Source organism: Semicossyphus pulcher, unplaced genomic scaffold, assembly GCF_022749685.1.
Source record: "Semicossyphus pulcher isolate SPU_LCO1_2020_fin unplaced genomic scaffold, fSemPul1.0.p SCAF_11, whole genome shotgun sequence".
Lineage (NCBI taxonomy): Eukaryota > Metazoa > Chordata > Actinopteri > Labriformes > Labridae > Semicossyphus > Semicossyphus pulcher.
In genome coordinates this window covers 27,760,067-27,773,834 of record NW_027211615.1, presented here as the reverse complement: position 1 = coordinate 27,773,834, position 13,768 = coordinate 27,760,067, and the positions used below count along the sequence as shown (strand labels likewise).

The following is a 13,768-nucleotide window of genomic DNA, read 5'->3' as shown; positions in this document are numbered from 1 at the left end:
GTGTCTGCGTTTACACCTCCGGCACTCACAACGCAGCCGGACCTCGTCCAGATTTATTTACACTTTAAATCACAGCAACAATCTTCACGTTCCTCATCCAGGACATCCAGACACACAGCCGTGTTGACACCAGGTGTAAATCCTGCCTGCTCTGTGTCTCACTCAGTTCTGCTCAGTGCGCTTTATTCACCCACAAAGAGAAGCACATTTCCTCTATCTCTCATCCCCATTTGCGCTCTTTTCTCTCTCTGAAGTAATTAGCTATTAGCTGAGTTTCTCTGAGCTGTGAACTATCTCATTGAAATGACAGAAACCCTTCATTACAGGCACTACACACACTGGCTGTGGCAGTTTAATGAAAGGGGAAGAAAACAAGGATATGAGATGCTTGTAGGCGTATAAACATAAATACGTGTCACACACAGGCTTACAATTAACACACACACACACACACACACAAGGTCACAGCAGCAGCAGGCCTGGGCGAGGGAGGAAACAGCATAATCTTTGTAATCGAATTATTAAGCAGCCCTTTTTATTTAGCATATTCATAAAGCAGGCTGGCGGCGCCGAGCCAGCAGCTAATTAACCGGCGGAGCGACATGCGAGCAGACAACAGCAGCTTTGTTTGGGGAGATCTGCGTTGATCACAAACATCAGGCCATTGTGAGGCGAATAAAAGCCATCATCTTCCGCTGAGAGCAGATGTTGCCTCAGTAACGGCCAACAGGGAAATGAGCGACAAAAGAGCCCGAGTGAAAAGGAAAGTGTCAGTGTGGTGTGAATGAGCTGGTTGACACAGAACAATAAGTTTATATGAGGCGTTTGGTCGGAGGATTTGACTCCAAAGTGCCGTTCAGCAGCCTTCTGTTGGGAGAGCAGACCTGCAGCAAAGGGAACCGAACCTCCGACGCCGGCAGAGTTAATACCCTGACGTGCTGAGTTCATGACTTACTGAACAGTTAAAGGAATAATCTGCCAGATAAATCCAAAGTGTGCGGCGTTCATTGGATCCCAGGAGTTCTTTTGTGATAAAGTGCTGCAATTTAGCTTCACATGAGCTCTCTCTGCCTGTCTTCACTTCTGTTTGTCTGTTACAGTCTTTCCCTCCTGACACCAGAGCGTTTGTTTGGTGAGAATTTTGCTTTCTCTTAGGTGTTTAAGCAGGAAGAACTCAAAACAAAGCTGTCTTCATATTTAGACAAATGTTTATTTTTAATGCACAAACATTTCTGTGCAAAAACTAAAATGCAAATGATGCAACAAATCTAAAAGCCTGTTTGTTTCTTCTTTTTCCTTCACATTAGTTGTTCCCTACAATTGCATTCAACAATTCTGCTATTTGTATCATATGAGAATAAAACAAATCAATGTAGACATATTTATTTACTGTTCAATAAACCCGCTAACACCCGGCTCTTTTGCTTAATGGGAAAGGTTACAATCTTCATTCAGACCGGGTCAAACAACTCTGCAGTAGACCCGGGTAATTATCGCCTCAGCTCTGATCAGCACTGATGGGAACACAAAACCTGTGTCGACACGTTAATCTCCGCCCCCTTTCTGGCGCCATGCTATGCTCCGTCGGTAACTTCTGAGACTCCTCGTCATCTCAATTTAACGGCGCCAAGTTGGATACACAGACTAAATGAGTAATAGATACAATAAAGACCTAACCACCGTAACATCCTCACTGGTTACTAACCCTGTCTCTGGCGCGTTTGTGACATCAGAAGGTGACGCAGCAGAATAGAGACCGACAGGAGGATACTTCACTGGCAGTGGGAAAAGAGACAATCGGCATCTATAAGCGGGTCTTCCCGGGTCTGAAAAACCTGCGTCAATTCGCAAATTTCAGTGGGAAAGGGGTATAAGTTTCTTCAATAATCTTCCAAGCTACGTTTTCTTTTGTCACACATTCACTTTGCATGAGCAATAAAGTCTCAAACTTCTCAAACGAGTACTTCCTAATAAGCAGCCTTGCAGCTTGAAACCATTGCTAAAAATGTTAGCATATGTCCAACGACAAAGCATTAAAAACAAGTTTCAACCAATGACTGTATATAAAGATGGACAAAGCGTCTCCATCGTCATTCATTGTGCTTATTTGAAGTAGTTTTGCAGTAGAGATCAGCTGGTGGAGCCGCAGTATTGACGTCCCGCCTCTTCCTCTACCCGACACACACCTTTACCTTGTGTCCTTGCCGTGTTGGAGCCCTCAGGTGGGCTCAGTCCGCAGCAGAACGATGCAGATATTCACGCTTATGGAAAGTTCAATGACTGTAGTGTTAGTGTAAGTTACGTCTCCTCTCGCCGTTCCTCCTCTACTCTGCTACTCGGGAACAGAACGCTGCAGGAGCCCCATTTGTCAACAGAGCTGTCAATCATGAGGCCACACCCCCTTTTTATAGCATCAAATAACTAATGAAAAGTAAACTTGTCAGAAAAATGAACACTTGGACATAAATCAGCATGATAAGAACTAACTATAATGACAGAAACCATGTTTGAGAAAAATGTACTTGTGGCCACCTGGTGGCCTGGATATCCAACTACCTCACCGACAGGCCACAGTACGTCAGGCTGAAGGACACCACGTCTGACACTGTGGTCAGCAGCACTGGAGCCCCCCAGGGCACAGTGCTGGCCCCTCTTCTCTTCACCCTGTACACCTCGGACTTCTGTCACAACCATCGTTGGATGCATCAGGGACGACAGAGAGGAGGAGTATCGGAGTCTGGTGGGGGACTTTGCTGCTTGGTGCCGCACAAACCACCTAGAGCTCAACACCTCTAAGACAAAGGAGCTGGTCATAGACTTTGGGAGGTCCAGACCGAAGCCGAGACCAGTCCTACTAGAGGGAGCTGAGGTGGAGAGTGTGGACTCCTACAAATACCTCGGGCTGTGTCTGGACAACAAACTGGACTGGTCAACACACACCAGCCACCTGTACGGGAAGACACAAAGCAGGATGTACTTCCTAAGGAGACTGCGGTCTTTTAACATCTGCAGCAAACTGCTGCGGATGTTTTACCAGTCTGTGGTTGCCAGTGTCCTCTTTTACACTGTAGTGTGCTGGGGAGGCAGCACATCCAAGAAGGACACATCCAGACTGGATAAACTGATCAGGCGAGCCGGCTCTGTGATCGGCATGAAGCTGGACCCTCTGGTGACGGTGGCAGAGACAAGGACACTAAACAAACTGTTGGACATTATGGACAATGCCAGCCACCCTCTGCACACCGTCATCAGCAACCAGAGGAGCCTGTTCAGTGAGAGACTGCTCCTTCCAAAGTGCAGGACTAACCGACTGAAGAACTCCTTTGTCCCTCATGCCATCAGGCTGTACAACTCCTCACTTAGGGGGAGGAGGTAACAGGGACAGACTCTCTCACAAGCGGTAGCCACTAATTCAGCTCACAAAGTTAATAGTAGTTAACTTCTTTTATTCAATAGTAATATTTATTTATTTCTCAAAGGGTCATATGTGCAATAAAAATCTGTCAATGTGCAATAATCTCTCACCACAGTGCAATAACCTAATACCACAGTGCAATAACCTAATTTAGTTTAATTGAACTATTACCCACTGTTTACTTGTACATTTTCTAAGAGTGTATATTTTATATATTTTGTTATCTAATTTTGTACTTTTTTATATATATATATATATATCGATAGATATATATATTTTGATCTTTATTTTTTACCCTCTGTGTGCTGATTCTTTCCTATTGTATTGTACTGTATAAGCTGCTGGAGACTGAATTTCCCAGAGGGAGTCATCCCAAAGGGATCAATAAAGTTGAGTCTAAGTCTGAGTCTAAGTCTAAGTGTATTACGTATATTTTGATTTTATAGTTTGACTCATGTCCCATCTGTTAACATGGAGGAGGCGGGCTTTATGATACTGCAGCCAGTCAGCAGGGGGCGATAGAGAGGGTTTGGCTTCACTTTCAGGGAGCTGTCATGTCGGCCATCTTTTTATACAGGTTATAGTTTTAACCATGAAATTAGATGAGGTCTTATACCTCGTCCAGAGCGCTGCTGTCTTGTTTATACGCTGATGAGTGTTTTGCTGACACTAGATGGCACAAAAAGTGGAAGTATAAGGGGCAGCAAACCCAAAATTTCCAGCGTCATTTCAGTGGACACTAACAAACGGGACAATTTAGCTGATTAATAATTATTTTTGTGACCTCCAGTTTATAATATAAACGCGCACTGCCTCCCAATCCCCTGCGAGTTTTGTCCTTATTCTCTGCTCTATAACACCATAAGACTAACACTATACATTCTGTAATCTGAATGGAAACAGCCTCCTTATTGTGGCCCTGATTAATCTATTTATACGACATCAATTTACATGCAGTCTGAGCACATTAGTCCTGTTAATGGATTATTGGACTGCCTGTAAACATCTTGCTGTTTGAACTAAAAGGGGCAGAGAACAGAATACAGCTTATGCTAATAGGATAATATTGTACTGGCAGCTCAAAGGCTCCCAGGCAGCTGTAAATCCACTTTAACAATGATGTGAACAGCGCTCGGTGGCTGCGACACACAGCTCAGAGTGCAAACGCTGCAACGTCTGTCTCCTGTGTGTTATGTCGGGCAAAGAGCGAATCAGTCGGCAGGAGAGTTAGCGGGACTATTATTTAGGTAAGTGAGTGTGTTAGAGAACAACTAATGGTTTTATGGGCTGAAAAAGGAGTTAGAGGAGTAGTTTGGTGCTCAAGTTATTCATTCAGGAGTTCATCTAGGATTCGGAAAGCTGATGAAAGATGATGACAGCAGTGACTGGAGAGTGAACTGTGTGAGCTGTGACTGACACTGACCAAATCCAGCATAAATGGAGACTCTGACATTGAAATGAATCAAAACTTGGTCAGTGACTTACTTGATGTACGTGTTGGCGTTCCCCTCGGGGAAGATGTACGGGTGTTTCTTCCTGAAGACGTGACCGACTCTGCTGCAGGGCAGGATCTCCAGGCTGCCGCCACACTGCCACACCCGGAACGAGATCTCTGCAAACGCATCACAAGACATTTTCAGAATATTAACACCTGAAGCTTTTATAAAAGTGTTATACTTAATGGTATCGATAACTGTGTTCTGGCTCCTGTGTATTGTTTAGATACATGTGAGCCAATAACAGGTTGAAGAGGTTTTTCTCTCCTTGTTTTGGGATTATTTTTCCTCTATTTGTCCAGATACTTCAGCGAGACATTCGACTTCTGTGTGAACATGGCAGTGTTGGGACCAAGTCATTTTGTCTTGGGCAAGTCAAGTCAAGTCACAGGTCGTGTCAAGTCAAGTCGAGTAGAGTCGAGTCCTTTTTTTCCACCCAAGATGCAGCACTCTTATCTGTAGTGTCCGGTCTTTATAATGAGAAAACACAAGGTGTTAGCAGCTCGTCTAATACTGATATTATTGGCCAGTTTATATACCCTGTTCAAAAAGTATGACAATGAATTGTATCTGTGTTATCTTGGCACAGACGCAGCCATGATGATGGTCTGCTCTGAGACCGTATTGTGTAGTAACGAGTACGACTGATGAGGCTTCTCTTTGGGGGCTTTCATGTTGCGTGTTGCCATAACGAGGAGTTTGACTGACAGCCAGTCATCCAATCATGACGATCACATACCGGGGAGCTTTCTGAGTCGTCCAATCATGATTCCCAGTTTGCTCTGCGTACATACTTGATAGTTAGAAACTTTGAATTCATCTATCACTATCATCATTTTAGATTTAACAGCTAACATTCAAACTTATGAACACACGCAAGTCATCCGAGTCATCGTGCCTCAAGTCACCAAGTCTCAAGTCATTTATTTTTTGTCAAGTCGCAAGTCATCAAAACAGTGACTCGAGTCGACTCGAGTCCAAGTCACCAAGTCTCAAGTCCACATCTCTGGAAGATGATGAAAGTCAGAGATGTTTCATCTAAAGGGAGACGTGCTTTCACCGACATACAGACCTCTCCTTGAAACCAATAAATTAAAGCCACCAGGAGAGCAAGGCTGCAGTGAAAGCCCATCAAATGTGCTGTTTTAAGATGACTTCTTTTTTGGCTAATTTTGGTCCATATTTGTACACAGTTTGGAAAATTGCACCATTCAAAGTATTTAAATTAGCTATTAGCAATTCCTGTGTAGGGTCTACCAATACACATACACACAACTGTCGTTCAAAGAATCTAGTCAGGCTAGAAAAATGTTCATTTTTAGGAAGACATATTGCAAATTATTGTTTATTGCAGCCTTAATGTGGTGAACATAAAACAGTGTATATTTTGGTTTCTTCCTGACCCTGATATCCTGACACAAACAGGTGTAACATTACCTGTGTGTGTCTAACTGTTGCCTTATCTTTATTGGGGTGTGCTCTGTAACATTCGATCCTTGAGCTGTAAAAGACTTTTGTAAAAGATTTATATCATCAGCTGTCTCACGCTAACTGTGCACCTGCTGTGTCTGTGTGCCAGGCTCCTTATTTATGAGAAGCTTTGTCTTTTTCGCTCTTTCTCCTCATTAGTGTTCTCGCCTGCACGTCACGCCGAAGTGGGCCAAACCTTTGTGAATATTTGATGATCCCCTGACGGACTCAAATCTTCAGCGTGTGTGAGAATGCGATATGTATTGTGTTACTTTGTGCATACCTGTGCGTGCAAGTGTGTTCATACGACCTGCTAATTCTCAGCTCTTTGTGTGTGTTGCTAGAGTTTCTGCCCGAGCTCCGAGGACAAAAAAAAAGTTTCCCCAAAGAGCGAAACGCAGAGAACTTTAAAAAGTTTTTCAGCGACTGTGAGGAAGAGTGAGAATAGGAGAGAAGGAGAGGGAGCGAGGGAGCGAAAATGAGAGCGTGCGACGGGTCTGATGAGGAAGAGGAGAGATGGAAGTTAAGATGAAACACCGGAGAGAATAAAGGAGAACAGGAGAAGCGGGAGAGATGCTGAGATACTGACACAGAGCCTGGGAGTCTGACGGAGGCATGACAGGCAGCAAATGAGTGTGTGTGTGTGAGAGAGAGAGAGAGAGAGGAAAAATGGGCTAACAGTCTTTCATTGATCTGAGGAAGCGGCAGTAGAGCAATCAGCTAACTGACTCCAACACTACGCACACACACACACACACTCACTCTCACACACACAGACAGAGTTGAGATGACTGCAGGCGGATAGCAGCAGGAGAGCCAGATGTTGCAGCTGCGTGGATGTCAGACTGTAAAGACTTTCTACTGAATGAAAAGTTCACCTTCATTCAGCTCAAATTAAAGGACCTTTTTATTCCTCTCACTTCACTCAGCTGCTTTTGATGCCTGTCTTTTTTGTTACCTGCTCACCTGTTGCTTATTAAAGCTTTCTAAAAACCAACCCCAACTCACAAGAAATGTTATAATAGTATAAAACGAATTTGCTGTCGGAGACGAAACCATCTGTTAGACACGGTTAAACTGCTCCGCATTACAGAGACGCGATTAGAATTGAGCAGAAACCTGTGAGAATACAGGAGCTGAGTGCAGCAGCTGGGCATACACCCGGGTGTAACGCTACGTCCGACTTAGAGCTGAAGTTAGTGCACCAAAGGACTGAAGCCCTGTTTGTGTTGCACCCGAGTGTATCTTTTATGCTGAGGATGGAGCAGGCGTAAGTTTAGAAAGTCAGACTTAAATCCACGGTCAAACTAACGGTCACAAACTTAAAGGAGAAACACAGTGGCAGTGCGTCTTTTACAGGATAAATAAAAGGCCATTAAAATGAGAGAGAGTCATCTGTGATCGGACAGTAAGTTGATCGATGGGTTTCTCTCTCCCCTGAGCTGCGGCATGTGTCGGACAGAAACACGGCCCCGCCCTGCAGGAGCTGACTGAGCTCAGATTTTGTCGGGCCTTTCAGAACCGACAGAGGGAGACATGATGTTTGCTCATTTCACTATCCGTAAAATGTTTTTCTCTTTACGTGTTTGTTATCCACATCATCTGTTGACCAAGAGAGAAGTTAGTGAGTGTAGACGTGTGCTGCTTGGTAACAAAGTGTTCACGTGGACGCGCCTCATGAGATCGGGCGCAGCTACGACCGGTGTCAGTTAAGCTCGGTGCACTCGGTGTAAATTCCAATCAAGAAGTCGGTCGTAGCTACGTCAACCTTTTTTTTTTACCGCCCAGCTGGTGCACTCAGCTCCAGAGTCCTATTAAGTGTCAGATTTAAGATGACAGTTAAGTCTCTTTTACAAGTGAGTCCTGGCCGAGACGGCAGCATAAAAAGGTTCACACACATGAAAAACAAGCAGAAATGTCATCAAACAATAAATTAACAGCATTCAGTAATAAGACAGGTGCTTTCACTGCTCAAATGATTCTGAATTCTGGCCCGGTAGCTGAGCCCAAGATGAGGGAGCAAGACAGATCGAGTTTGAGGAATGACAAACATACTGTTACCGTGTGACTAAAGGCTGCAGCCACTGAGGGTTTTAGGAGTCATTGGAGAACATAAATAAGACGGTAGGTCATGTAGTATCGCCTGGTTGAATATGTAAAATAAAACTCAAGCATCAACTGAGCTTCAACTTTTTTTAGATTTGTTTGAACACAACAGTGTTGAGGATTAACTTGTAGCTACTTGAAGCTGACCGCTGACCACTTTGATGTCCCGTTATACAGGATCAGGAAGTCTCAGTTGAAAATCAACTTCCTGTCTTAATATGTAGCTGCAGAGCTTATTTCCATGTCTTTCTGGTGAGTTTCACTACTACTTCACAAGTGTCAAATCCCATGTTCGCCGAAATTTGGCGCATTTCTTGATATAAACAAAAATATTTAGCTGCATTTAATTTAAATAAAAGCGTCCAAATGAGGCTGAAATAACGACATTGTGATGCAGATTTGTTAAAGCTAAAAAATCATGCTTCATGCAGGTGTGTCTGCAAGATTACAGAAGCAAAAACCTTTAAAGCGCTTGTTTTTTTGTTTGCTTTTTAGATTATTTCTGGCGTTTTGCCTTTATGTGACAGGAGAGAGAGTGGGGATGACCTGCAGCATGAGGCCGAGCGTCGGAGTTGAACCGCTGCATCGAGGACTCTGTACAAGGGGCACGATTTTAAACAGCTGAGCTCAACTGGCGCCCTAAAAGTACTTGCTTTTTGAATGGAGTTTGGTTCCATCATTCCATCATCGTGCAAACTACTTGCAAGGCTTGTAAGAGAGATGAAATGCATTTTCTTTTAAGCTTTTTGATTCAGCCTCATCAAACAGCTTCTCATGATTGAAGTCTGTGAGAGATGCGACCGTCCACTCACCAAAGTTCTCCCCGCCCCAGATGTCCATGGCCGTGTCGTATTTGCCGAGGTGATTGAACCAGGACCTGTCAATCACAAAGAGTCCGCCTGCAATGATGGGAGTCCTGTCAGGGAAAGACAAACAACAGCAGAGAGAGGGGGGTCAAAGACTGAGCGAGGGGGGGGGTCTCCTCCGCCCTCTGTTCACCAACGTTTGTGCTCACGACTCTCCAGAATAAAATCAACAAGTTAAAATACTTCTCCTTTTCAACAACACAACACAGCTTGTTGGTTTGCTGCCACACTCACACACACACACACACACAAACACACACACACACACACACACACACACACACACACACACAAACACACACAAACAAACACTGATTCGTGATCTGGATTAAGTGAAGAGTGAGAGGGCCAGCACTTGTCATCAAATACCCTCTGTTCATCAACAATTATCCTGCCGTCACCGCCTGCAAATAGCCCTCTGTGTGTGTGTGTGTGTGTGTGTGTGTGTGTGTGACGCTCCGTGGGTGAGGACACAGAAAGCCTTTTTCATGCTCAATTTGTCCTTGTGTATGTAAAACTTTGTGCTTTGTATGTGTCTGAGGATGCTGAGGACATTTACATAAATGACCTGATGAATAACTGAAATGAGACGAGGCTGCTGCATATTTGTGTGTGTGTGTGTATGTGTGTGTGTGTGTGTCTGCTCCTGTATGTCTATCTTTGTGAGGTCCGATCCATGAAGGCTGTTTAGCCTAAACAAGCTTCAAGGCTTATCAGAGACAAAAAACACTGCTCAGTGGTTTCGATACAACGAGACAGGATTTCAGAAATCTGGAAGTTTCAGCATTTTCTTTCTTATTTTACCATCAGAAATACCTGCGTCTGTTTGGAGCGTCGGCTGTGCACGTGCCCAACATTAACTCTACGCAGACGCGAGATGCAGTATACACATGAACAGTAGGGGCAGTGTGGAGGCAGAGAGGACGTGACAGCAGCAGGGACAACAACGGCATAAAGTTGTGAAGGCAAGCTGATTGACCAAGTCCACAATTATCCACATCTGTATGATGTGTCGTTGCCGCTGCACAGAGACAAACATGCCTGTCAAACAGCTGCAGACAGATAAGTTCTGTTTTAGAAGTCGACGTGGAAACCTGCAGAACAAAATGGAAACAAGTCCGGGAGCGTTACGTCCGTGCAGACGGTGTGTTCTGTCCACCGAACACACAAAAGAGAGAGTGCAGCCATGTCTGTTGTTTACATCCCACACATACAGTAGTTGCATACGGCCTGCGCTCTCTGGTGTGCCCTCGAGAGGTATCCTCTTGTAACACGTGTTGTGCAGAGACAAGTATGTGAACAATTACGCTCATGGCACAGACGGTTGTGTACGAGAAGGCAAAGTTTCTTCCCACTTCCTGCCCAGGGACCACAGATGTAAAGTAGCCATATAGCAAACTCTGGTCCAGCAGTTGTGTTGCACATACCCCTGCACTAATAAACTAAACAACACTAAGTTATCTACTAGGAACGTGGACATGCTGGTATTTGACTGCCCATTGTGGTCTGGTCTGAAGATGTCACATTCGTTTCAGCATAAAGTTCAAAGGCTGCTTTTTATTACAAGGAGTGCTAATTTGGAAATTATGATGTATGACTATAGCAGGTGCTGCAAGTTGTACTTCATCCTTCAAGCTCGCTGTCATGACCGGACGTCGCTAATGGACCGAGATTCGCTAGTCTCTAAAAAACGTTACAACTTTATTCTGGGATGTTGGTGAAACAGAATCAGCTGTTGTGGATGATGCTATGTCTGTGAAGGTCCTCACAAGTATAGTTTACAAATGTGTGTTCCCAGAGGGACCGTCTGACTCAGTCCAGCCTCCGCAGGTTGATGTTACACAGACAGATGAAGCGCGCTGACATCCAGGACGAGACAGACCGTCATAATAAACAAGCTACACTCCATCTAACTGCCTGTATCCACACACACACACACACTCAAACACTCACACACACACCCGTCCATCTGCAAGTGTTTAACACTCTGCCTCCACTAAAAAAAAACATGCACCAAGTCAGACATTCACGAGTTGGCACAGCAGTAAATCTGGGCTCCTGCCACCAATCTGACTTATGAAGGAGGAACGGCGCCAGAGTTTAGTATTTATAACCGTGTGTGTGTGTGTGTGTGTGTGTGTGTGTGAGGCTCCTCTGCCATCCCTTTTGTTTGGTGGTTCATCTCGCCCAAGCAAATGATTTGTGAGGCATTGATTATTTGATTTTGTGTTAACTTTCCCCGCAGCCCCGCTCGCTGCTCGGTACGCTGCTGCTACGAACAGGTCAAACACAACACTGCATTTAACGACAGCCACAGAGCATGTGACACTGCAGACGGAGTCTCCGTGGTTTAAATAAAAGTGATAAAAGTGGATGCGTGTTGGTTCTTCCTGCCTCAGCCATGTCCTGTTAAATATGTACTTTTGAAAGGAATCATTTTTAATACATGACATTCACTACATCGGTAGTTTACAGGCACTAACCTTTACGGATATCGCCAACATATCAAATACACTCTCCACTATCAGGACTTAATTGATGATGGGATTTAATGTCTGACCCAAAAGATGCGTTGTTAAAACTACACTATAATAACTTTAATTCGGTACATGTTTAGACTTCAGGTTCAGGTTCAGGTTACTTTATTGATACCCAAGGGTAAACTAGTTTCGCAGTCGAGAGTCGAAACATCCAACACAGTTTGATAATCTAGACAAGACATAAAACAAGAAACAAATTTAAAATCGACAGGGTGCTGCAATCCATGAAATAAAAGCATGGAATAAAAGCAAATAATTAAGATAATTAAAAAACGCCAGAAGTAAAAATTCCTACCAGACAGGTTAAAAGAATAAAAACAGTTCAATAAAATAAAATAGATTAAAACAATGAGATAAAAATCAATCAATACATAGAAAATAAGATACATGCTCCAAAGTGAATCGTGCAGTTTTGTGCAAAGGTTCTACAGCTTGTTTACCAGTGTGATTGCAGCTGGAACAAAGCTGTTTTGTAACGTTTAGTTCTACAGCGTGGGACTAAGAACCTCCGACCCGAGGAAAGAAGCTGGAACTCACTTTGCAAAGGATGCGAACTGTCATTTAAAATGGTTGTGGCTATCGGCTGTAACTGCTTGTTATACAGGAAAGAGGGGTTCAGCTGGGACTCGCCGGTCAGCTTACTTGACCATTTCACAATTTGATTTAAGGAGTTCTTGTTCTTAACAGAGAGGCTTCCAAACCATGACACCAAGGAAGAGGATAAAATGGATGATGAAATAAGGTCATCATGGTTTTGTCTACACGAAAATAGGACAACTTTTTACATTGCACTACCAGCACAATAAATTACAGCACTGTAACCAAGCTCCGCTGTTACACCACCTCTTTGCCAGTTCATCGTCTATCCCAGTGAAACTTATGTCAACCTTTTGTTTGACCTTTGTCAAGTCATTTGTCATTTGGGTCTAGAAGTGAAAGCACAGCCTGCACAACAAATAACATGTAAAATCACCAACAGAAGTTAATATGAAGAATGTATCACTACGTCTGCAACACGGCTCACAGCAACTACAATACCTTCAATTTTATGAGGCACAATGTAAAGTTTAAACTGTACATGCAACATAATAAAGTGATGCATGTTCATAGTATGAAAACATATTGTGTTTTATATTAATGAATATAGTCCTTCAGACAGAAATACAGCCCTCCTATAGAGGCTGCTGAAGACTGCGTGTCTGCTCGGTATAGATCGAGTGTGCGCTCACACACAGACACTCAGACCACATTTAGCAGCAATTAAAACTCTCCATCCGAGCGTGAAAATGGGAAGTGAAGATCGAGGTTAAACGCCCACGTCAAACTTTTCCAGCAAGTTTTCTGGCATTTATTTATGAACAGAACTTTTCTTGAACACAAGGAGGAAGCAGCTGACTGTGTTCTGTCAGCTTTACTCTGACACGCTTTATTCTCCCTTGTTCCTGCTCTCCTCCTCCTTTTCAACGGCTTTAATCTCAGCTGCTTGCTGTGTTTATATGTTTGTATTGCTGTTATACTGCGTGCTCGCGTGTGTCTGTGTGTGTCAGGGAGTTACTTGATAGGCTGGGTCGGGTCGGTCCGGCGAGCTCTCTCTTCGGGCGACAGCTGCTCCCACTTAAAATGGAGACTCCAGTCAAAACCTGAGGGAGAAAAGGGACAAACAAACACATTCAACTGCATGACAATATATGTAAACAGTACTGTGCTGCCATGGAAACGCTAACCATAGTAACTATAAGTTTGGTGTTGTAAGTGAAGTTACTGCGGCCTGATTTCAATCACTACTAATCTAACTTAATAAACCTGTTTGAGATGAAATTATCCAGGTGAAATGTGAAGGTGGTTCTGCTACTGAAAAGAGAAGGAATAGGTAAT

The 13,768-nt window shown here is 43.8% G+C and overlaps 1 protein-coding gene across 1 annotated transcript in view; it reads right to left on the bottom strand.

The window, feature by feature from the left end:
- galnt14 (UDP-N-acetyl-alpha-D-galactosamine:polypeptide N-acetylgalactosaminyltransferase 14 (GalNAc-T14)) overlaps positions 1-13,768 on the bottom strand; it is a 195,095-nt gene that overhangs the window by 25,604 nt on the left and 155,723 nt on the right. The window contains exons 8-10 of the mRNA XM_069657584.1: positions 13,449-13,533; positions 9,300-9,403; positions 4,901-5,027 (exon numbers count right to left, since the gene is read on the bottom strand). Coding sequence (XP_069513685.1) covers positions 4,901-5,027; positions 9,300-9,403; positions 13,449-13,533 — 316 coding nt within the window. The remainder of the gene's footprint in view (positions 1-4,900; positions 5,028-9,299; positions 9,404-13,448; positions 13,534-13,768) is intronic.